Here is a 26137-nt window from a genome sequence, read left to right on the forward strand (position 1 = left end):
TAGTTTTAGACTCCCCTACCTTTGGGAAAAGATATTGACTATCTAGCTGATCTGTGCCCCTCATTATTTTATAGACCTCTATAAGATCACCCCTCAGCCTCCTACACTCCAGGGAAAAAAGTCCCAGTCTATCCAGCCTCTCCTTATAACTCAATCCATCAAGTCCCGGTAGCATCATAGAAGATAGAAACCCTACAGTGCAGAAAGAGGCCATTTGGCCCATCGAGTCTGCACCGACCACAATCCCACCCACGCCCTATCCCCATATCCCCACATATTTACCCCGCTAATCCCTCTAACCTATGCATCCCGGGACACTAAGGGGCAATTTAGCGTGGCCAATTAACCTAACCTGCACATCTTTGGCCTAGTAAATCTTTTCTGCACTCTTTCTAGTTTAATAATATCCTTTCTATAATAGGGTGACCAGAACTGCACACAGTATTCCAAGTGTGGCCTTACCAATGTCTTGTACAACTTCAACAAGACGTCCCAACTCCTGTATTCAATGTTCTGACCGATGAAACCAAGCATGCCGAATGCCTTCTTCACCACTCTGTCCACCTGTGACTCCACTTTCAAGGAGCTATGAACATGTACCCCTAGATCTCTTTGTTCTCTAACTCTCCCCAACGCCCAACCATTAACTGAGTAAGTCCCGCCCTGGTTCAACCTACCAAAACGCATCACCTCGCATTTGTCCAAATTAAACTCCACCTGCCATGTCTGTTTACCGTTAGTTAGATAAATAAAAAAAGTGTTACTTGTTGATTTTACAGAGAGAGTTTCAGGTAGTTATCTTGGGTTAACTACTAAAAGTTGCTGAAGAGCAGATACTACCACTTCTCGCACTCACTTTAACAGATTATGAAGGAAGGAACTTCTCTTTGAGTGGTGGAGTGTTAGTTCTCAGAGAGGGGATCGACCTCCCTTCTATAACAGCATTCCTCTGACCAAAATGATAACCTCTCTTGGACGCTATTAGCACCATTCTCAGCCTTTATCACCACTATTTACATTTCCTTTGTCCTTTTGCCCATGACATCTTTGTCAGCTCCACATCCCCCGACAAACAGTATAAATCTTGTCCTATTCTCTTGGTCTTCTGCTTCAACACGTTACCTGCGAAATTGGGATCGAGGCCTGGCTCCCGCCGTCCCACGCTGACCCGGTTGTTGTGGCTGGACCTGTCCGGATTCTGGAACGGGTTCCTTATTCTCCGACATGTCGTCTCCCTGAAAGGGAACCAGGTCTCAACATAAGACCACAAAGGTATAGGAGCGGAATCAGGCCATTCGGCCCATAGAGTCTGCTCTGCCATGGCGGATACGTTCCTCAACCCCATTCCCCCGCCATCTTTGATCCCCCTCACCAACAAGAACCCATCTATCTCTGGTCTTAAATACACTCAAGGACCTGGCCTCCACAGCCTTCTGTGGCAATGAATTCCAACGCTGCCTCGACTGACCAGAACCTACCCAGGCTTGGCGCCACCCCATCACCCAGATAGATGTCAAATCAAAGCCCTTCACCCTGCCCCCATTCCCAGCTCAGTTCACCCAAAGGTGTGCGGGTTAGGTGGATTGGCTGTGCTGGATTGCCTTTTAGTGTCCAAAGATGTGCGGGTTAGGTGGATTGGCCATGCTAACTTGCCCCTTAGGGTCCAAAGATGTGCAGGTTAGGTGGATTGGCCATGCTAAATTGCCCATGGCATGCTTGCCTTTATTGGACAAGGCATAGAATATAAAAGTTGGCATATGATGTTGCGGTTGTGTAGAACGCTGGTTAGGCCACATTTGGAGTACTGCGTCCAGTTCTGGTCGCCACACTACCAGAAGGACGTTGAGGCTTTGGAGAGAGTACAGAAAAGGTTCACCAGGATGTTACCTGGTATGGAGGGTCTTAGCTATGAGGAGAGATTGGGTAAACTGGGGTTGTTCTCCCTGGAAAGACGGAGGATGAGGGGCGACCTAATAGAGGTGTATAAAATTATGAAGGGCATAGATAGGGTGAACAGTGGGAAGCTTTTTCCCAGGTCGGAGGTGACGAACACAAGGGGTCACGGGTTCAAGGTGAGGGGGGGCAAGGTTCAACACAGATGTCAGGGGGACGTATTTTGCACGGAGGGTGGTGGGGGCCTGGAATGCACTCCCAAGCAAGGTGATGGAGGCGGACACGCTGGGGTCGTTTAAGACTTATCTAGATAGCCACATGGACAGACTGGGGAATAGAGGGATACAAACGAATGGTCTAGTTGGGCACATGAGCGGTGCAGGCTTGGAGGGCCGAAGGGCCTGTTCCTGTGCTGTATTGTTCATTGTCAGGGGCACCAATTAGGGTTAATGCATGGGGTGATGGTGATACGGCCTGGGTGGGATTATTGTCAGTGCAGACTCGATGGGCTGAATGGACTCCATCTGCACTGTAGGATTCTATGCACCTTCACTCCAATGCAGTTTGGAAGGATGGTTGGGATGTTGGACGTTGCAATGCACTCAATGATAAAAGTGCTGAAGGAGTTTAGAATGGTCAGGGTGGAATACAGTCACCTTTTCCTCAAACATTCTCACCCTCCACCACCAACGCACTGTGGCAGCCGTGTGTACAAAGGAGGAACAGGAATACAGGGTACTGGGCTAATGGTGAGATACTTGGTAGTGTGGATGAACAGAGGGATCTGGGCGTCCATGTGCAGAGATCCCTGAAAGTTGGCACTCAGGTTGATAGGGTTGTTAAGAAGGCGTACGGTGTGTTAGCTTTTATTGGTAGAGGGATTGAGTTTCGGAGCCAGGAGGTCATGTTGCAACTGTACAAAACTCTGGTGCGGCCGCATTTGGAGTATTGCGTACAGTTCTGGTCGCTGCATTATAGGAAGGATGTGGAAGTGTTGGAAAGGGTGCAGAGGAGATTTACCAGGATGTTGCCTGGTATGGTGAGAAAATCATATGAGGAAAGGCTGAGGGGCTTGAGGTTGTTTTCGTTAGAGGGAAGAAGGTTAAGAGGTGACTTAATAGAGGCATACAAGATGATCAGAGGATTAGATAGGGTGGATAGTGAGAGCATTTTTCCTCGGATGGTGATGGCTAGCACGAGGGGACATAGCTTTAAATTGAGGGGAGAGATATATAGGACAGATGTTAGAGGTAGGTTCTTTACTCAGAGAGTAGTAAGGGCGTGGAATGCCCTGCCTGCAGCAGTGGTGGATTCGTCAACATTAAGGGCATTTAAATGGTTATTGGATAAACATATGGATGATATTGGAATAGTGTAGGTTAGAGGGGCTTTAGATTGGTTCCACTGGTCGGTGCAACATCGAGGGCCGAAGGGCCTGTACTGCGCTGTAATGTTTTATGTTCTACATCTTGAGCCATGTATGGACAGCACAGTGGTTAGCACTGGACAGCGCCAGGGACCCGGTTCAACTCCGGCCTTGGGTTACTGTCTAAGTTTATTTTTTAGTGTCACGAAGTTAAAAAGTTTATTTATTAGTGTCACAAGTAAGGCTTACATTAACACTGCAATGAAGTTACTGTGAAAATCCCCCTAGTCGCCACCCTCCAGGCGCCTGTTCGGGTAACACTGAGGGAGAATTTAGCACGGCCAATGCACCCTAACCAGCACATTTTCCAGACTGTGGGAGGAAACCCACGCAGACACGGGGAGAACGTGCAGACTCCGCACAGACAGTGTGACCCAAGAGCCGGGAATCGAACCCAAGCCCCTGGCGCGGTGAGGCAGCAGTGCCAACCCACTGTGCCACCGTGCCGCCCAAGTAGGCTTACATTAACACAGCAATGAAGTTACTATGAAATCACCCGAGTCGCCACACTCTGGCGCCTGTTCGGGTCACACTGAGGGAGAATTTAGCACGGCCGATGCACCCTAACCAGCACGTCTTTCGGACTGTGGGGGGAAACCGGAACACCCGGAGGAAACCCACGCAGACACGGGGAGAATGTGCAGACTCCGCACAGACAGTGACCCAAGCCAGGAATCGAACTCAAGTCCCTGGCGCTGTGAGGCAGCAGAGCTAACCCGCTGTGCCACCCACTGTAGGAGGCAGCTAAATATGGGTCAGAGGATTGGGGGTGTGGGGGTGGGGTGTGGGGTGTGGGGGGGTGTGGGGGGAGGGAGCAGTGGTCAGGTAACGACAGTGAAACAACCAAGGTGCCAGGGCAAACTCCAGTGGGTGAAACACCAGCGAGAGAGGGCACTCACGCTCATCTCCGGCCCCTCTCCGCCTCGAGGGGAGGCCTGGGGGCGAGGGCGGCGCCGGAACCGGTTCCGGTACAAGTACGGAGGGGGCAGGCGCCGGCGCTGATTGAGGGTCCGCTGCTGGTCGTCGCCCTCCTCCGTCGAGCCCTCTGGCCGCTCGCCAGAACTTTCCGCAGCCGCACCGGCCCCCGACTCGTCGCCCTGCGGGAAACAGAAAGACAAGAGCAGTCGGCAGAGGGAAACTCAAAGCCTCTCCCCATCAACCAGGAGGGAGGGGGGGGGGGGGGGGAATGGCAGAGAGATCGAGGTATTCCTCCCAGAATGGAGCAAATGGAGAAGATTCTTCCTGCCCCCCCCCATCAAACACTCCCAGGACGGGTAAAGCACGGGGTTAGATACAGAGTAAAGCTCCCTCTACACTGTCCCCCATCAAACACTCCCAGGACAGGTACAGCACGGGGTTAGATACAGAGTAAAGCTCCCTCTACACTGTCCCCCATCAAACACTCCCAGGACGGGTAAAGCACGGGGTTAGGTACAGAGTAAAGCTCCCTCTACACTGTCCCCATCAAACACTCCCAGGACAGGTACAGCACGGGGTTAGATACAGAGTAAAGCTCCCTCTACACTGTCCCCCATCAAACACTCCCAGGACGGGTAAAGCACGGGGTTAGGTACAGAGTAAAGCTCCCTCTACACTGTCCCCATCAGACACTCCCAGGACAGGTACAGCACGGGGTTAGATACAGAGTAAAGCTCCCTCTACACTGTCCCCCATCAAACACTCCCAGGACAGGTACAGCACGGAGTTAGATACAGAGTAAAGCTCCCTCCACACTGTCCCCATCAAACACCCCCAGGACAGGTACAGCACGGGGTTAGATACAGAGTAAAGCTCCCTCTACACTGTCCCCATCAAACACTCCCTGGACAGGTACAGCACGGGGTTAGATACAGAGCAAAGCTCCCTCTACACTGTCCCCATCAAACACTCCCTGGACAGGTACAGCACGGGGTTAGATACAGAGCAAAGCTCCCTCTACACTGTCCCCCATCAAACATCCCCAGGACAGGGACAGCACGGGGTTAGATACAGAGTAAAGCTCCCTCTACACTGTCCCCATCAAACACTCCCTGGACAGGTACAGCACGGGGTTAGATACAGAGTAAAGCTCCCTCTACACTGTCCCCCATCAAACACTCCCAGGACAGGGACAGCACGGGGTTAGATACAGGGTAAAGCTCCCTCTACACTGTCCCCATCAAACACTCCCTGGACAGGTACAGCACGGGGTTAGATACAGAGTAAAGCTCCCTCTACACTGTCCCCCATCAAACACTCCCAGGACGGGTAAAGCACGGGGTTAGATACAGAGTAAAGCTCCCTCTACACTGTCCCCCATCAAACACTCCCAGGACAGGGACAGCACGGGGTTAGATACAGGGTAAAGCTCCCTCTACACTGTCCCCATCAAACACTCCCTGGACAGGTACAGCACGGGGTTAGATACAGAGTAATGCTCCCTCTACACTGTCCCCCATCAAACACTCCCAGGACAGGGACAGCACGGGGTTAGATACAGGGTAAAGCTCCCTCTACACTGTCCCCATCAAACACTCCCTGGACAGGTACAGCACGGGGTTAGATACAGAGTAAAGCTCCCTCTACACTGTCCCCCATCAAACACTCCCAGGACGGGTAAAGCACGGGGTTAGGTACAGAGTAAAGCTCCCTCTACACTGTCCCCATCAAACACCCCCAGGACAGGTACAGCACGGGGTTAGATACAGAGTAAAGCTCCCTCTACACTGTCCCCATCAAACACTCCCTGGACAGGTACAGCACGGGGTTAGATACAGAGCAAAGCTCCCTCTACACTGTCCCCATCAAACACTCCCTGGACAGGTACAGCACGGGGTTAGATACAGAGCAAAGCTCCCTCTACACTGTCCCCCATCAAACATCCCCAGGACAGGGACAGCACGGGGTTAGATACAGGGTAAAGCTCCCTCTACACTGTCCCCATCAAACACTCCCAGGACAGGGACAGCATGGGGTTAGATACAGAGTAAAGCTCCCTCTACACTGGGTGGGTAAATTGTTGGAAGGTATTTTGAGAGACAGGATCTACAGGCATTTAGAGACGCAAGGACTGATTAGGGACAGTCAGCATGGCTTTGTGAGTGGGAAATCATGTCTCACAAATTTAATTGAGTTTTTTGAAGGGGTAACCAAGAAGGTAGATGAGGGCAGTGCAGTTGATGTTGTCTACATGGACTTTACCAAGGCCTTTGACCAGATACCGCATGGTAGGTTGTTGCATAACGTTAAATCTCACAGGATCCAGGGTGAGGTATCTAAATGGATACAAAATTGGCTTCTTGACAGAAGAGGGTGGTTGTAGAGTCTTGTTTTTCAAACTGGAGGCCTGTGACCAGCGGTGTGCCTCAGGGATCAGTGCTGGGTCCACCGTTATTTGTCATTTATATTAATGATTTGGATGAGAATATAGGAAGCATGGTTCGTAAGTTTGCAGATGACACGAAGATTGGTGGCATAGTGGACAGTGAAGGAAGTTATCTCCTTTCAAAAGGGTCTTGATCAATTGGGCCAGTGGGCTGACGAATGGCAGATGGAGTTTAATTTAGACAAATGCGAGGTGATGCATTTTGGTAGATTGAACCAGGGCAGGACTTACTCAGTTAATGGTAGGGCGTTGGGGAGAGTTACAGAACAAAGAGATCTAGGGGTACATGTTCATAGCTCCTTGAAAGTGGAGTCACAGGTGGACAGAGTGGTGAAGAAGGCATTCGGCATGCTTGGTTTCATCGGTCAGAACATTGAATACAGGAGTTGGGACATCTTGTTGAAGTTGTACAAGACATTGGTAAGGCCACACTTGGAATACTGTGTGCAATTCTGGTCACCCTATTATAGAAAGGATATTATTAAACTAGAAAGAGTGCAGAAAAGATTTACTAGGATGCTACCGGGACTTGATGGATTGAGTTATAAGAAGAGGCTGGATAGACTGGGACTTTTTTCTCTGGAGTGTCGGAGGCTGAGGGGTGGCCTTATAGAGGTCTATAAAATAATGAGGGGCACAGATCAGCGAGATAGTCAATATCTTTTCCCAAAGGTAGGGGAGTCTAAAACTAGAGGGCATAGGTTTAAGGTGAGGGGAGAGATACAAAAGGGTCCAGAGGGGCAATTTTTTCCACACAGAGGGTGGTGAGTGTCTGGAACAAGCTGCCAGAGGTAGTAGTGGAGGCGGGTACAATTTGGTCTTTTAAAAGGCGTTCAGACAATTACACGGGTAAGATGGGTAGAGAGGGATATGGGCCAAATGCGGGCAATTGGGATTAGCTTAGGGGTTAAAACAAAAGGGGCGGCATGGACAGATTGGGCAGAAGGGCCTGTTTCCATGCTGTAAATCTCTATGACTCTACGTGACAATAGTGAATCACAGTGGTTAGCAACGCTGCCTCAGTGCCAGGGACCCGGGTTCCATTCCAGTCACTGTCTGTGTGGAGTTTGCACATTCTCCCCAGTGTCTGTATGAGTTTCCTCAAATTTCCTCCCACAGTCCAAAGATGTGCGGGTTCGGTGGATTGGCCATGCTAAATGTGCAGCGTTACAGGGATAGATGGTGTGGGTTAGGTACTCTCTCTGAGAGTCAGTGCAGCCTCAGTGGGCCGAACAGCCTCTTCTGCACAGCGGGGGATTCCATTCCATTTCCACGAAATCAAATCAAAGACAAACAGTTGATAAAACTTCCCACGATTCCTGTCGGATAAGGTGCGCTGAGAGACTCAGAACAAAAGCAGAACTAAACCAAGATAAGGGACAGGTCTGCCATGACGTAGAAGGGCTGAATGGCCTCTTGCCTGAGCGACAGGACCGTGGCGTCTGAAGTAGCCTCGACGAAACCGGCGACGGTTTGGAGCATAGCGACTCCCCTTGACCGGAACTCCACCCGGCCCACTCACATTCGCAGCTTCCGCTCCCTGTGCGGGGGAGAGAGAGAGGAGAGAGAGAGAGAGAGAGAGAGAGAGGGAGAGAGAGAGAGAGAGAGAGAGAGAGAGAGAGAGAGAGAGAGAGGAGAGAAAGAGAGAGAGAGGAGAGAAAGAGAGAGAGAGGAGAGAAAGAGAGGAGAGAAGAGAGAGAGAGAGAGAGAGAGAGAGAGAGAGAGAGAGAGAGAGAGAGAGAGAGAGAGAGAGAGGAGAGAGAGAAGGGAGAGAGAGAGGGGAGAGAGAGAGAGAGAGAGAGAGAGAGAGAGAGAGAGAGAGAGAGAGAGAGAGAGGAGAGAGAGAGAGAGAGGAGAGAGAGAGAGAGAGAGAGAGAGAGGGAGAGAGAGAGAGGAGAGAGAGAGGAGAGAGAGAGGAGAGAGAGAGAGAGAGAGAGGGAGAGAGAGAGAGAGAGAGAGAGAGAGAGAGAGAGAGAGAAAGAGAGAGAGAGAGAGAGAGAGAGAGAGAGGAGAGAGAGAGAAAACGGGGGGAGCGGTGGAGGGGGGGGGGGGGGGGTGGGAAGAGAGAGAGAGAGAGAAAACCAGGTGGGGGAAAGAGAGAAAAAAAATTAGATCATATTCCCTCCTGTATTTCATTCAATAGTCGAACCATAGAATGGTTCGAGCACAGGAGAGGCCACTCAGCCGTCGTATCTGTGCTGACCTTCTGAAGGAGAATTGTATCAAGTGTTAAAGGAATGAAGGGTTATGGTGAGCGGGCGGGTAAGTGGAGCTGAGCCCACGAAAAGATCAAGCCATGAGCTTATTGAATGGCGGGGCAGGCTCGAGGGGCCAGATGGCCTACTCCTCGTTCTAATGTTCCTCTCCCGCCATCTCCCAGTAACCCAGAACATTCTTCCTTTTCGACACGGTGGCACAGCGGGTTAGCGCTGCTGCCTCACAGCACCAGGGACCCGGGTTCGATTCCCCGGCTCAGGTCACTGTCTGTGCGGAGTTTGCACTTTATTCCCCCTCCCTTGTCTGCGTTGGGTTCCTCCCACACTCCAAAAGACTTGCAAGTTGAAGTTTATTTATTAGTGTCACAAGTAGGCAGACATTAACACTGCAATGAAGTTACTGTGAAATTCCCTCGTCGCCCACACTCCGGCGCCTGTTCGGGTCAATGCGCCCCTACCAGCCCGTCTTTCGGACTGTGGGAGGAAACCGGAGCACCTGGAGGAAAACTCCACACAGTCACCCAAGCCGGGAATCGAACCTGGGTCCCTGGCACTGTGAGGCAGCGATGCTAACCTCTGTGCCACCCATAGGAGCAGTTTCTCCCCATCTGCTCTGCTCAGAGCCCTGACTACGTGAAGCACTTCCAACAGATTTTGGTGGGTTCACGTCAGGGAGCCAGAGAGGAGTCCTGCAGACACGGGGAGGGGGGGGGGGTTGCAGGGGCAGTAATTACACAGCTCTGGAACCCGCTCAGGAGATGGCCAATCTCTGAACAGTCTCTGCATCTATGTAGAACCGTAAGAAGTCTCACGACACCAGGTTAAAGTCCAACAAGTTATTTGGTAGCAAATACCATAAGCTTTCGGAGCACAGCTCCTTCGTCAGATGGAGTGGTTATCTGTTCTCCAACAGTGCAAACAGACACAGAAATCAAATTACAGAATACTGATTCGAATGCAAATCTCTACAGCCAGCCAGGTCTTAAATGTACAGACAATGTGGGTGGAGGGAGCATTCAACACAGGTTAAAGAGATGTGTATTGTCTCCAGACAGGACAGCTAGTGAGATTCTGCAAGTCCAGGAGGCAAGCTGTGGGGGTTACTGAGAGTGTGACATAAATCCAACATCCCGGTTTAGGCCGTCCTCATGTGTGCGGAACTTGGCTATCAGTTTCTGCTCAGTGACTCTGCGCTGTCGTGTGTCGCGAAGGCCGCCTTGGAGAACGCTTACCTGAAGGTTGATAAAACCTTCTATGTAGAACCACACATTCTCCGTGGCACAGCGGGTCAGCGCTGCTGCCTCACAGCACCAGGGATCTGGGTTCGATTCCCGGCTTGGGTCACTGTCTGCGTGGAGTTTGCATGTTCTCCCCCAGTATGTGCGTGGGTTTCCTCCAGTTTCCTCCCACGGTCCAAAGATGTGCAGGTTAGGTGGATTGGCCATGCTAAATTGCCCCTTAGTGTCCAAAGATGTGCGGGTTGGGTGGATTGGCCATGCTAAATTGCCCCTTAGTGTCAGGGAGATTAGCAGGGTAAATATGTGGGGTTATGGAGATAAGGCCTGGGTGGGATCGTTGTCAGTGCAGGCTCGATGGGCCAAGTGGCCTCCTTCTGCACTGTAGGCATTCAATGAAAAAAAATCACCCCCATTCCCCACAACCGGCACACCCTGGTAGCAATGGCTTAGTGTGACGTCACTGGCCCAGTAGCCAAGAGGTCAGGGCCAACTGTTCCGGGGACCCGGGTAAGTTTCTCACCCTGGCAGCTGGTGGACTTGAACTTCAACGACTAAAACCTCAAAGAAGTCTCACAGCACCAGGCTAAAGTCCAACAGGTTTATTGGGAATCACGAGCTTTCGGAGCGCTGCTCCTTGCTCAGTTGAGTGGAGAGGTGTGTTCACAAACACGGCATATACAAACACAATTGCAAAGGCCGTGTTTGCGAACCCACCTCTCCACTCATCTGAAGAAGGAGCGGCGCTCCGAAAGCTCGCGATTCCAAATAAGCCTGTCGGACTTGAACCTGGGCGTTGAGAGACTTCTTACTGGAAATATAAAACCGGCCGTTCCCTCACTGGGGTCAAATTCCTGGAACTCCCCTCCCCTAACGGCACTGTGGGTGCACCTACACCTCAACGGGACGGATTCAAGATGGCGGCTCTTCTCAAGGGGGCAATGAAGGATGGGGCGGATCAATTCTGGGCCCGGGCCAGCAACACCCCCACATCCCTTGGACGAAGAAAACTCAAGGAGAATCAAACAAATGGGATGAGGCCAACTAGGGACAATAACCCCACCCCCCCCCCACATCAGGGTCAGAGGTCAAGGTGAGATACGGTCACCTGGGATTGGGTACCAGAGGGAATGAGAGCACCAGTACATTGGGAGCGATCACCCAACCCCACCCCCTCCCCAAAAATCAACATTCAATCCAGGAAAACATGTACGATACCTTCTCTCCCGCCACCACATCGAATTCCACGATCTCTCCGTCTCCCACGCTGCGCAGGTACTTACGGGGGTTGTTTTTCTTGATGGCTGTCTGCAGGGGGAGGGCGGCGGATGGAAACAGGGATTTGAAGGGTTAAGCAGAAAAGTAAAGACGACAGCATTTCCCTCCGCGCCCCCCGGCAAACTGCCTCAGCAACAACAACACCACTAAAAACTGGCAGCCAGCATAAGCTAACAAACCATCGGTCAAGGTTTTCCTGTCCACACACACACACACACAACATTTCACACAAAGCTGGCAAACCCGACTCCCGGCAGGATTGGGGCATGACAACTTAACATTTATCAAAAACTTTTAACGTCATGAAAGATAGAGGCGGCACAGCGGGTTAGCGCTGCTGCCTCACAGCGCCGGGGACCTGGGTTCGATTCCGGGTTTGGGTCACTGTCTGTGTGGAGTCTGCACGTTCTCCCCCCCGTGTCGGCGTGGGTTTCCTCCGGGTGCTCCAGTTTCCTCCCACAGTCCGAAAGGCGTGCTGGTTAGTTGCATCGGCCGTGCCAAATTCTCCCTCGGTGTTACCCGAGCAGGCGCCGGAGTGTGGCGACTAGGGGATTTTCACAGTAACTTCATTAGTTAATGTAAGTCTTACTTGTGACTAATAAACTTTAAACCTTTCCTTTAGACGAGGGGATTTTCACAGTGACCTCATTGCAGTGTTAACGCAAGGCCACTTGTGACACTAATAAATAAACTTGAAAAAGTGTGCGGGTTAGGTTGATTGGCCATGCTAAATCGACCCGAGTGCAAGGGAGATTAGCAGGGTAAATGAGGGCGCGGGGAATAGGGCCTGGGTGGGATAGTGGTCGATTACAGACTCGATGGGCCGATTGGCCACCTTTTGTTCTGTGGGGATTCTATGATATACAGTGGCAGGGGTGGCACAGTGGTTAGCACTGCTGCCTCACAGCACCAGGGACCCGGGTTCGATTCCTGGCTTGGGTCACTGTCTGTGTGGAGTTTGCACGTTCTCCCCGTATCTGCGTGGGTTTCCTCCGGGTGCTCCGGTTTCCTCCCACTGTCCGAAAGACCTGCTAGTTAGGGTGCATTGGCCCTGCTAAATTCTCCCTCACAGTGTTACCCGGACAGGCACCGGAGTGTGGCGACTAGGGGATTCTCACAGTAACTTCATTGCAGTGTTAGAACAAAGAACATCACAGCACAGGAACAGGCCCTTCGGCCCTCCAAGCCTGTACCGACCATGCTGCCCGACCTAACTAAACCCCCCTGCCCTTCCGGGGACCATATCCCTCTATTCCCATCCTATTCATGTATTTGTCAAGACGCCCCTTAAAAGTCACTACCGTATCCGCTTCCACTACCTCCCCTGGCAACGGGTTCCAGGCACCCACCACCCTCTGTGTGAAAGATCTGCCTCGTACATCTCCTTTAAACCTTGCCCCTCGTGCCTTAAACCTGTGCCCTCTAGTAATTGACTCTTCCACCCTGGGAAAAAGCTTCTGACTATCCACTCTGTCCATGCCCCTCATAATCTTGTAGACTTCTATCAGGTCGCCCCTCAACCTTCCAGTGAGAAGGAACCAAGTTTCTCCAACCTCTCCTCATAGCTAATGCCCTCCATACCAGGCAACATCCTGGTAAATCTTTTCTGTACCCTCTCCAAAGCCTCCACATCCTTCTGGTAGTGTGGCGACCAGAATTGAACTCTATATTCCAAGTGCGGCCTAACTAAGGTTCTATAAAGCTGCAACATGACTTGCCAATTTTTAAACTCAATGCCCCGGCCGATGAAGGCAAGCATGCCGTATGCCTTCTTGACTACCTTCTCCACCTGCGATGCCGCTTTCAGTGACCTGTGTACCTGTACACCCAGATCCCTCTGCCTATCAATACTCCAAAGGGTTCTGCCACTCACTGTTAAGGTAAGCCTACTTGTGACACTAATAAATAAACTTTAAAAAATGTGCGGGTTAGGTTGATTGGCCATGCTAAATCGACCCTAGTGTAAGGGGGATTAGCAGGGGAAATGAGGGTGAGGGGAATAGGGCCTGGGCCACGGACTTGATGGGCCGAATGGCCTCCTTCCGTACTGTGGGGATTCTATGATACACGGTGGCAGGGTCGGCACTGTGGGTTAGCACTGCTGCCTCACAGCGCCAGGGACCCGGGTTCGATTCCCAGCTTGGGTCACTGTCTGTGCGGAGTCTGCACGTTCTCCCCGTGTCTGCGTGGGTTTCCTCCGGGTGCTCCGGTTTCCTCCCACAGTCCGAAAGACGTGCTGGTTAGGGTGCATTGGCCGTGCTAAATTCCCCCTCAGTGTTACCCGAACAGTCGCCGGAGTGTGGCGACTGGGGGATTTTCACAGTAACTTCATTGCAGTGTTAATGTAAGCCTACTTGTGACACTAATAAATAACTTTACAGTTTATATCCTGAGTTAGTCACAGGTATGCAAATCTGACAGAACATCGGAATGGAAACGTTCGGGGATAGTGGTCACAAGATGGTCGAAGCTTCGAGAACGAGAGAGAGACAGGTTTGTAAAAGAAGGAAATGTGATGTGAGAAAAAACCTTTTCCTCCAGTGAGTGGTTGGGTTCTGGAATGTTCTACCTGGAAGTGTGTAGGGGTACAGGGGAATGGCATTAAATCATGATGCTCACTTGGGCAGCCAGTGCAGGCATGATGGGCCAAATGGCCTCCTTCAATACTGTATGGATTCCATCAATCTATCAGTAGTGTAAACCCCAAACACTCCCAGGACAGGGACAGCGCGGGGTTAGATACAGAGTAAAGCTCCCTCTACACTGTCCCCCATCAAACACTCCCAGGACAGGTACAGCACGGGGTTAGATACAGAGTAAAGCTCCCTCTACACTGTCCCCCAACAAACACTCCCAGGACAGGTACAGCACGGGGTTAGATACAGAGTAAAGCTCCCTCTACACTGTCCCCATCAAACACTCCCAGGACAGGTACAGCACGGGGTTAGATACAGAGTAAAGCTCCCTCTGCACTGTCCCCATCAAACACTCCCAGGACAGGTACAGCATGGGGTTAGATACAGAGTAAAGCTCCCTCTACACTGTCCCCCATCAAACACTCCCAGGACAGGGACAGCACGGGGTTAGATACAGAGTAAAGCTCCCTCTACACTGTCCCCATCAAACACTCCCAGGACAGGGACAGCACGGGGTTAGATACAGAGTAAAGCTCCCTCTACACTGTCCCCATCAAACACTCCCAGGACAGGTACAGCACGGGGTTAGATACAGAGTAAAGCTCCCTCTACACAGTCCCCATCAAACACTCCCAGGACAGGTACAGCACGGGGTTAGATACAGAGTAAAGCTCCCTCTACACTGTCCCCATCAAACACTCCCAGGACAGGTACAGCACGGGGTTAGATACAGAGTAAAGCTCCCTCTACACTGTCCCCCATCAAACACTCCCAGGACAGGGACAGCACGGGGTTAGATACAGAGTAAAGCTCCCTCTACACTGTCCCCCATCAAACACTCCCAGGACAGGTACAGCACGGGGTTAGATACAGAGTAAAGCTCCCTCTACACTGTCCCCCATCAAACATTCCCAGGACAGGTACAGCACGGGGTTAGATACAGAGTAAAGCTCCCTCTACACTGTCCCCATCAAACACTCCCAGGACAGGTACAGCACGGGGTTAGATAGAGTAAAGCTCCCTCTACACTGTCCCCCATCAAACATTCCCAGGACAGGTACAGCACGGGGTTAGATACAGAGTAAAGCTCCCTCTACACTGCCCCCCATCAAACACTCCCAGGACAGGTACAGCACGGGGTTAGATACAGAGTAAAGCTCCCTCTATACCATCCCCGATCAAACACAATCAAGTATCTCTAAACCATTCTAGCTTTTCTGTACTTTGTCTCCCACACCGTTCCTTCTCATTGCTCCGACTTCGATCATTTGAAGAAGAAAACATGGATATTCTTGGCTGCCGGGATGAGTTTAGCCAAGGCAATGGGATTGGTGCAAGGTTTGTTTGACTGAGGAGTTGAAACCTTATTTCAACAACAGTTGCCCAACCCACTGTAAAGGTCACAGAATGAGTGTGGAGATAAAACTCTGAGATTAAAGAGAGCGCGAGTGTGAGAGAGAGAGAGAGAGAGAGAGCGCGAGGCCATACCTGGTGTACAAAGACATCCTCTTTGGTGTCGTTTCTGAGAGAGAGAGAGAGAGAGAGGGGGGAGAGAAGTGGGAGGATTAGAGAGGCAAGAAATATCTACTCAGCTATTCTCTCCAAACCCCCTCTCCCTCCACACACACCCTCCCTACGCCCCACACACACGCACACCCTCCCTCCGCCCCTCACACACGCACACCCTCCCTCCGCCCCTCACACACGCACACCCTCCCTCCGCCCCTCACACACGCACACCCTCCCTCCGCCCCTCACACACGCACACCCTCCCTCCGCCCCTCACACACGCACACCCTCCCTCCGCCCCTCACACACGCACACCCTCCCTCCGCCCCTCACACACGCACACCCTCCCTCCGCCCCTCACACACGCACACCCTCCCTCCGCCCCTCACACACGCACACCCTCCCTCCGCCCCTCACACACGCACACCCTCCCTCCGCCCCTCACACACGCACACCCTCCCTCCGCCCCTCACACACGCACACCCTCCCTCCGCCCCTCACACACGCACACCCTCCCTCCGCCCCTCACACACGCACACCCTCCCTCCGCCCCTCACACACGCACACCCTCCCTCCGCCCCTCACACACGCACACCCTCCCTCCGCCCCTCACACACGCACACCCTCCCTCCGCCCCTCACACACGCACACCCTCCCTCCGCCCCTCACACACGCACACCCTCCCTCCGCCCCTCACACACGCACACCCTCCCTCCGCCCCTCACACACGCACACCCTCCCTCCGCCCCTCACACACGCACACCCTCCCTCCGCCCCTCACACACGCACACCCTCCCTCCGCCCCTCACGCACGCACACCCTCCCTCCGCCCCTCACGCACGCACACCCTCCCTCCGCCCCTCACGCACGCACACCCTCCCTCCGCCCCTCACGCACACACACCCTCCCTCCGCCCCTCACGCACACACACCCTCCCTCCGCCCCTCACACACACACACCCTCCCTCCGCCCCTCACACACACACCCTCCCTCCGCCCCTCACACACACACACCCTCCCTCCGCCCCTCACACACACACACCCTCCCTCCGCCCCTCACACACACACACCCTCCCCCCCCCTCACACACACACCCCTTCACCACCCCCCCCACCCCCCCGCCACATACACCCACCCTCATCCCCGCGACACACACACACGGCGGCCATATTGCACAGCAAGATCCCACAAACTCCAGTGACAAATCCTGCTTTTTATTTTATATCCCCCCACCCCACAAGGTGTTCTTGGGCGTAGGACAAACATTGCTTCAGGATGCGACGGGACTGCCTCCTTTGAAAGAGCGACCCCGGAATCTTCCGCATCCTGCCAGTGGAATGAAAGGCAGACAGGGGCCTAGCTCGGGTTGGAGCCTGCACAGGCCTGATTATTCAGTGCAGGGGCAGAACAGGCAAAACGGAGATTGCTCTGTGGTTGGCATCATGTCCACCTTTTTTTTTTCAGCATTTGTTGATAAAATGAGCGCGCCCCACATTCTCCGCCCGGCTCTCCCCAGGGAAGTGCGCCTCACATTCTCTCTCCCCCCAGGGGAGCGCACCCCGCATTCCCCCCCCGCTCTCTCCGGGGGAGCGCGCGCCCCACATTCTCCCCCCCGCTCTCCCCGGGGGAGCGCCTCCCACATTCTCCCCCTGCTCTCCCCACAGGAAGTAGTTGATGCCAAAACATTGAATGTGTTCAAGAGGCGGCTGGATATAGCACTTGGGGCGAATGGGGTCAAAGGTTATGGGGGGAAAGCAGGATTAGGTCGAGTTGGATGATCAGCCATGATGGTGATGAATGGGGGAGCAGGCTCGAAGGGCCGAATGGCCTCCTCCTGCTCCTATCTTTCTATGTTTGTGTGTGTGAGGGCAAGGGAGGATCCACGACCCATTCAGTCTTTCCCTGCAGACAACCAAAACCTCTCATCTTTCACATCAATCACGTTTTGACGTTCTGCATTGCCCCACTCTCTCTGTTTTACGATGCGGACGCTGAGCAGGGCGTGGCTCAACAATTAAAAGACACTGCTCCAGGCGACTTGGCAGAATTTGGCTGGCGTTTCCATGGTGATAAACTCCTGAGGTATTTGCCTGCGTTTGCCCGCCATTTTAGCAGGTAACCGCAGAGTACAAACCCACACAGCAGTCATTAAAAACCTCGGGGCGGCAAAGCGGGTTAGCGCTGCTGCCTCACAGCGCCAGGGACCCGGGTTCGATTCCCGGCCCGGGGTCACCGTCTGTGTGGAGTTTGCACATTCTCCCCGTGTCTGCGTGGGTTTCCCTCCGGGTGCTCCGGTTTCCTCCCACAGTCCGAAAGACCGTGCTGGTTAGGGTGGATTGGCCGTGCTAAATTCTCCCTCAGTGTGACCCGAACAGGCGCCGGAGTGTGGCGACTAGGGGGATTTTCACAGTAACTTCATTGCAGTGTCAATGTCAGCCGGCTTCTGGCACTTATAAATAAACTTGAAGAAAGTTCACGCTTCAAAGCGGACGCGACATTATAGTGTTTTTTAAAGTTTTCGTGGGGTTTCAATAGGGGCGACAGAGAGGATGTTAAGACTTGTGGGGGGAGACCAGAACTTGGGGTCTTCGATATCGGATGATAACCGATAAATCCAACTGGGGAAAAAAAAAATCAGGAGAAACGGGTTCCTACCGGGAGCGGATGCAGGAGGTGGGAATGGGCTCTTGTCAGCAGCAAAGGTGGGTGGGCGGGACTCGCTCCCACTCACCCACGGCGAGCAGGGAGTGGGGCAATACAGGACTCACTCCCACCCACGGCGAGCAGGGGGTTGGGGTGGGGGGGGGGGGGTAGTGAAGAGGAGAACACGGGACTCGCTCCCACAGCGATCGGTCGAGGTGAATAGTATCGAGACAGTTAAGGGGTTTGGGGTGAAGTTGGATAAAACACGAGGGAGAAGAAAGGAATAGAAGGTTCTGCTGCTTGGGCGAGATGGAGTGCGGGTGGGAGTAGACTCGTGTGGAGCAGAGGCGCCAGCACGGAGAAGGTGGGCTGAATGGCCTGTTTCTGTGCTGGAAAATATAGGCAAGGTGTGTGTATCTGAGCAGCACTGCCCAAAAAAGGGATGGAATGGGTGCATCGGGAGTGGGACAACCAGAGAGAGTCCTCCACTCGGCTGCAAGGGTGAGGAAGCAAGCTATACCAGCCGGAGGCCATTCTGCCCCTCGTAGCCTGTTCCACCACCCAATAAGATGAACTTCAACTTCCATATCCCAGCCATTGCCCCGCATTCCTGCACATCTTTGTTCATGAAGAATCGACCAATCCTTGCTTCAAAACGCCTGTTGTGAAAGAGATTCACCCGTGTACGTCACCAAGTGTTCTCCAATTTCACCCACCCGATTGGTCTGGCTCTAAACCTCAAGAGATTGCCTTGGGCAGTACGGTAGCACAGTGGGTTAGCTCTGCTGCCTCACAGCGCCAGGGACCCAGGTTCGATTCCCAGCTCGGGTCACTGTCTGTGTGGAGGTTGCGCGTTCTCCCCGTGTCTGCGTGGGTTTCCTCCGGGTGTTCTGGTTTCCTCCCACAGTCTGAAAGACGTGCTGGTTAGGGTGCATTGGCCGTGCTAAATTCCCCCTCAGTGTTACAGGCGCTGGAGTGTGGCGACTAGGAGATGTCCACAGTAACTTCATTGCAGTGTTAATGTAAGCCGACTTGTGACACTAATAAATAAACTTTAAAACTTTCTCTCATCCTGAGCTCACCAATTTGTGGGAAGTGCTCTCCCTCACATAGTTCCTCTTAACATCTCGGAACATGAATAGATGAAAAGTTTATTTATTTGTGTCACAAGTAAGGCTTACATTAACACCGCAATGAAATTACTGTGAAATTCCCCAAGTCGCCCACACCCCCGGCGCTTGGTCGGGTCAATGCACCCCTAACCAGCACGTCTTTCAGACTGTGGGAGGAAACCGGAGAAAACCCACGCAGACACGAGGAGAACGTGCAAAGTCCACACAGACAGACAGTGACCCAAGCCGGGAATCGAACCCGGGTCCCTGGTGCTGAGAGGCAGCAGTGCTAACCCACTGTAATTCTGACCCAGTCTTTAGCGCTTACAGGAGAGAGAGAGAGAGAGGGGGAAATGGTTTCGGGGGGTGGAGAGGGGTAAAATTTACCTGTTAATGAATCCATAGCCATTGCGAACATTAAACCACTTCACCGTACCTAGAACACTTGTGGCTGGAATGAGAGAAAAGGGAGAGAGAGTGTGTGTGAGAATTGACAAGAGTTCAAGACATAACTATTCCCAAAACCTGTACCAAATTTATTTCCAGTAACACAAACTAGGGCAGAGCTTTTACACAGTTAATGGTTGGGCCTGGAGAGGGTTATCGAACAGAGAGATGCTAGGGATGCAGGTACACAGTTCCTTAAAAGTGGCATCACAGGTGGTGAAGAAGGGGTTTGACACACTTGCCTTCATTGGTCAGAGTCTCCAGTCCAGGAGTTGGGACGTTAAGGGCGGCACAGTGGTCAGCACTTTGGGACATTGAGTTTAAAAATTGGCAAGTCGTGTTGCAGCTTTATAGACCCTCAGTTAGGCCGCACTTGGAATATAGTGTTCAATTCTGGTCGCCACACTACCAGAATGATGTGGAGGCTTTGGAGAGGGTACAGAAAAGATTTACCAGGATGTTGCCTGGTATGGAGGGCATTAGCTATGAGGAGAGGTTGGAGAAACTTGGTTTGTTCTCACTGGAACGACGGAGGTTGAGGGGCGACCTGATAGAAGTCTACAAGATTATGAGGGGCATGGACAGAGTGGATCGTCAGAAGCTTTTTCCCCAGGGTGGAAGAGTCAATGACTAGGGGGCACAGGTTTAAGCTGCGAGGGGCAAGGTTTAAAGATGTACGAGGCAGATTTTTTTACACAGAGGGTGGTGGGTGCCTGGAACTCGTTGCCGGGGGAGGTAGTGGAGGCGGATACGGTAGTGAGTTTTAAGGGGCGTCTTGACAAATACATGAATAGGATGGGAATGGAGGGATACGGTCCCCGGGAAGGTTAGGGGGTTTTAGTTCAGACGGGCAGCATGGTCAGTACGGGTTTGGAGGGCCAAAGGGCCTGTTCCTGTGCTGCAATTTTCTTTGTTTGCTGCTATCGCACAGCGCCAGGGACCCGGGTTCAACTCCAGCCTCCGGTCACTGTGCCAACTCCGCACAGACATTCTCCCCCGTGTCTGCGTGGGTTTCCTCCGGGTGCTCCGGTTTCCTCCCACAGTCCAAAGATGTGCGGGTTAGGTGGATTGGCCGTGCTAAATTGCCCCTTAGCGTCAGGGGGATGAGCAGGGTAAATGTGTGGGGTTAGGAGAATAAGGCTGGCGTGGGATTGTGGTCAGTGCATTCTCGAATGGCTGTCTTCTACACTTTAGAGATTCTATGATGATTCTAACTGGACAAGACATTGACAAGGCCATATTTGGAATACTGCAAACAATTCTGATCACCCTGTTACAGGAAGGATGTAATTAAACTGGAAAGGGTGCAAAAAAAGATTGACAAGGATGTTGCCGGGACTGGAAGCTTTGAATTACAAGGAGGCGCCGGATAGGCTGGTGATGGAATTTTCCCACCCGCTCCGCCACGGGAATCGTAGCGGGCGAGACACGGACAATGCAAAGGTCCACTGATCTCGGGCAGGATTTTCCAGTCTTGGGGCAAGTGTGGCTGGAAAATCCCACCCTGGGACTTGTTTCCCTGGAGCATCGGAGGATAAACGGCGACCTTATAGCGGTTTATAAATATCATGAGGGGCAGAGATAAGGTGACGAGCCGAGGTCTTTCCCCCCAGGGTGGGGGGGAGTCCAAAACCAGAGAGGGTAGGTTTAAAGGTGAGAGGGGCAACTTTTTCCACACAGGAGGGCAGTGCGTGTCTGGAATGAGTTGCCAGGGGAGGTGGGAGAGGCGGGTACAATAGCAACATTCCCGGTGGACAGTGGGTTAGCACCGCTGCCCTCTTTTTAGGTCAAACCAAATAAACAAACTCAGATCAAGTCAGGACAAAATAAAAGGAGCAGCTCCCCAAAAGGAGGCACTGCTGCCTCACAGCAGCCAGGGACCCGGGTTCGATTCCCGGCTCGGGGTCACTGTCTGTGCGGAGTCTGTACGTTCTCCCCGTGTCTGCGTGGGTTTCCTCCGGGTGCTCCGGTTTCCTCCCACAGTCTGAAAGACATGCTGGTTAGGGTGCATTGGCCGTGCTAAACTGCGCCTTAGTGTCAGGGGGGCTAGCAGGGTAAATGTGTGGGGTTAGGGGAATAGGGCTGGAGTGGGTTCCCAGCACAGTGCCTCTGCGCACTCAATAAAAGTTCTGTATTAGTCTAACAAGCCAAGAATATTGCAGGAAATAGTTTCTCCTACTTCACTGTACTGTTAAAAACCTTCTCAATTTCAACAACTCTTTCAAATTTCCCGTAACGGTCTCCATTTAAAGCAGCACAACTTCCCGTCTCTCCTCGTTACTGAAATCCCTCATCTCTGGGACTATTATAGTAAATATTTCCGGGTGCTCCGGTTTCCACCCACAGTCCGAAAGCTGTGCTGGTTAGGGTGGATTGGCCGTGCTAAATTCTCCCTCAGTGTTACCCGAACAGGCGCCGGAGTGTGGCGACTGGGGGATTTTCACAGTAACTTCATTGCAGTGTTAATGCAAGCCTTACTTGTGACACTAATAAATAAACTTTAAATGTTTTTAAAGTTCATCAGTGTCACAAATAAGGCTTACATTAACACCGCAATGAAGTTACTGTGAAATTCCCCCAGTCGCCACACTCCGGCGCCTGTTCGGGTCATTGCACCCCTAACCAGCACGTCTTTCAGAATGTGGGGGGAAACCGGAGCACCCGGAGGAAACCCACGCAGACACGGGGAGAATGTGCAGACTCCACACAGACAGTGATCCAAGCCGGGAATCGAACCCGGGTCCCTGGCGCTGTGAGGCAGCAGTGCTAACCACTGTGCCACCCAAAGTTAAACGATATTTGGACGGGTACATGGATGGGGAAAGTTCAGAGGGACAGGGGCCAATCACGGGCAAATGGGACTAGTTCAGTTTTAGAATTCTGGTCGGTATGGATAAGTTCGGCTGAAGTTAATATGCTGCATATTTAATTGGATTTGTTATTGTCACATGTATTGGGACACAGTGAAAAGTATTGTTTCTTGCGCGCTATACAGACAAAACATACCGTTCATAGAGTACATAGGGGAGAAGGATTTGATTTATTATTGTCACATGTATTGGGATACAGTGAAAAGTATTGTTTCTCGCGCGTGACACAGACAAAACATACCATTCATAGAGAAGGAAAGGAGAGGGTGCAGAATGTAGTGTTACAGTCATAGCTAGGGTGTAGAGAAAGATCAACTTAATGCGAGGTCGGTCCATTCAAAAGTCTGACAGCAGCAGGGAAGAAGCTGTTCTTGAGTCGGTCGGTGCGTGACCTCAGACTTTTGTATCTTTTCCCCGACGGAAGAAGGTGGAAGAGAGAATGTCCGGGGTGCGTGGGGTCCTTAATTACGCTGGCTGCTTTTCCCAAGGCAGCGGGAAGTGTAGACAGAGTCAATGGATGGGAGGCTGGTTTGTGTGATGTATTGGGCTACATTCATGACCCTTTTGTAGTTCCTTGCGGTCTTGGGCAGAGCAGGAGCCCAGACCAAGCTGTGATACAACCAGAAAGAATGCTTTCTATGGTGCATCTGTAAAAGTTGGAGAGAATCGTAGCGGACATGCCAAATTTCCTATCTCTATGACTCTCGCTCCTCACAACTGCCCAAACCTCACTTCCCTCTCAGGAAGAGTAGCAGAGGACCTGAATCATAGAAATCATAGAAACCCTACAGTGCAGAAGGAGGCCATTCGGCACATCGAGTCTGCACCGACCACAATCCCACCCAGGCCCTACCTCCACATATTTTTTTACCCGCTAATCCCTCTAACCTACGCATCCCAGGACTCTAAGGGGCAATTTTTTTTTTAAACCTAGCCAATCAACCTAACCCGCACATCTTTGGACTGTGGGAGGAAACCAGAGCACCCGGAGGAAACCCATGCAGACACGAGGAGAATGTGCAAACTCCGCACAGACAGTGACCCGAGCCAGGAATCGAACCCGGGTCCCTGAAGCTGTGAAGCAGCAGTGCTAACCACTGTGCTACCGTGCCAACCACTGTGCTACCGTGAATGGGGATCTGTCCACGATGATATTGGGAGGAATGACCACCGCACAGTCCTTGCGGAGACAAAGTCTCGTCCTCACTTGCAGGATGAACTCCATCGTGTTGTGTGGCACTACCACCGTACCAAACGGGACAGACTTCGAACTGATCTAGCAACTCAAGACTGGGCATCCATGAGGCGCCGTGGGCCATCTACCTCAGCACAACTGTACTCCAGCACAATCTGCAACCTCGTGGCCTGGCTTATCCCCCACTCTACCATTACCATCAAGCCAGTTGATCAACCTTGGCTCAATGGAGAGTGCGGGAGGGCATGCCAGGGGGCAACACCAACGAGGTGCCAACCCTGTGAAGCTACCAAACAGGACTACCTGCATGCCAAAACAGCAAGTGATCAACAATACTTCACAATCCAAGTTCTGCCACATCCAGTCGTGAATGGTGGTGGACAATTAAACAACTCATTGGGAGGAGGAGTCTTCACAAATATCCCCATCCTCAATGATGGAGGAACCCAGCGCATCAGCGCAAAAAGACAAGGCTGAAACATTCGCAACAATCTTCAACCAGAAGTGCCGAGTGGGTGATCCATCTCGGCCTCCCCCAATGGTCCCCAGCATCTCAGATGCCAGTCTTCAGTCAATTCGATTCACTCCACGTGATATCAAGAACAAAGAAGAATACAGCACAGGAACAGGCCCTTCGGCCCTCCAAGCTCGTGCCGTTCCCTGGTCCAAACTAGACCATTCTTTTGTATCCCTCCATTCCCACTCCGTTCATGTGGCTATCTAGATAAGTCTTAAACGTTCCCAGTGTGTCCGCCTCCATCACCTTGCCCGGCAGCGCATTCCAGGCCCCCACCACCCTCTGTGTAAAATACGTCCTTCTGATATCCGTGTTAAACCTCCCCCTCCTCACCTTGAACCTATGACCCCTCGTGAACATCACCACCGACCTGGGAAAAAGCTTCCCACCGTTCACCCTATCTATGCCTTTCATAATTTTATACACCTCGATTAGGTCACCCCTCATCCTCCGTCTTTCCAGTGAGAACAACCCCAGTTTACCCAATCTCTCCTCATAACTAAGCCCTTCCATACCAGGCAACATCCTGGTAAACCTCCTCTGCACTCTCTCTAAAGCCTCCACGTCCTTCTGGTAGTGTGGCGACCAGAACTGGGTGCAGTATTCCAACTGCGGCCAAACCAACATTCTATACAACTGCAACATCAGACCCCAACTTTTATACTCTATGCCCCGTCCTATAAAAGGCAAGCATGCCATATGCCTTCTTCACCACCTTCTCCACCTGTGACGTCACCTTCAAGGATCTGTGGACTTGCACACCCAGGTCCCTCTGCGTATCTACACTCTTTATGGTTCTGCCATTTATCGTATAGCTCCCCCCTACGTTAGTTCTACCAAAATGCATCACTTCGCGTTTATCTGGATATCAAGAAATAACCATAGAACCCCTACAGTACAGAAAGAGGCCATTCGGCCCATCGAGTCTGCACCGACAACAATCTTACCCAGGCCCTATCCCCATATCCCTAAACATTTACCTACTAATCCCTCTAACCCTCATATTTACCCACTAATCCCTCTAATCTACGCATCCCTGGACACTACGGGGCAATTTAGCTTGGCCAATCAACCTAACCCGCACATCTTTGGACTGTGGGAGGAAACCGGAGCACCCGGAGGAAACCCACGCAGACACGGGGAGAATGTGCAAACTCCACACAGACAGTGACCCGAGCCGGGAATCGAACCCGGGTCCCTGGAGCTGTGAAGCAGCAGTGCTAACCACTGTGCTACCGTGCCGCCCTTGTTTGGAGGCACTGGATACTGCAAAGGCAATGGGCCCTGATAACATTCCGGCAATAGTACGGAAGACCTGTGCTCCAGAACTGGCCGTTCCCCTAGCCAAGCTCTTCCAGCACAGTTACAACACTGGCATCTACCCTACAATGGGGAAAATTGCCCAGGTATGTCCTGTACACAAAAAACAGGACAAATTGAACCTGGCGAATCAGTCTACACTCGATCATCAGTAAAGGTGATGGAAGGGGTCATCAACAGCGCTATCAAGCAGCACCTGCTCAGCGACGCCCAGTTTGGGTTTCGCCAGGGTCACTCAGCTCCTGACCTCATTACAGCCTTGGCTCAAACATGGACAAAAGAGTTGAATTCCAGAGGCGAGAGTGACAGCCCTTGACATCCAGGTCGCATTTGACCGAGTGTGGCGCCAAGGAGTGAAGCAAAACTGGAATCGGTGGACATCAGGGGTCAAACACTCCGCTGGTTGGAGTCATACCTGGTACATAGAAAGGTGGCGGTGTATCTTTCCACAAAAGTCATCCCAGCTCCAGGACATCT

At 52.2% G+C, this 26137-nt stretch overlaps 1 protein-coding gene across 2 annotated transcripts in view; it reads right to left on the minus strand.

Moving 5' to 3' along the window:
- Positions 1-26137, minus strand: part of LOC144481680 (Y-box-binding protein 2-B-like) — a 72673-nt gene that overhangs the window by 28406 nt on the left and 18130 nt on the right. Inside the window, exons 2-7 of one of the 2 annotated variants that reach the window (XM_078200815.1) lie at positions 19699-19762; positions 15537-15570; positions 11353-11442; positions 8104-8223; positions 4219-4416; positions 1123-1235 (exon numbers count right to left, since the gene is read on the minus strand). In XM_078200815.1, coding sequence (XP_078056941.1) covers positions 1123-1235; positions 4219-4416; positions 8104-8223; positions 11353-11442; positions 15537-15570; positions 19699-19762 — 619 coding nt within the window. The remainder of the gene's footprint in view (positions 1-1122; positions 1236-4218; positions 4417-8103; positions 8224-11352; positions 11443-15536; positions 15571-19698; positions 19763-26137) is intronic. The other variant, XM_078200816.1, reaches the window with a different exon arrangement.

The sequence above is a fragment of the Mustelus asterias genome, chromosome 31 (assembly GCF_964213995.1).
Source record: "Mustelus asterias chromosome 31, sMusAst1.hap1.1, whole genome shotgun sequence".
Lineage (NCBI taxonomy): Eukaryota > Metazoa > Chordata > Chondrichthyes > Carcharhiniformes > Triakidae > Mustelus > Mustelus asterias.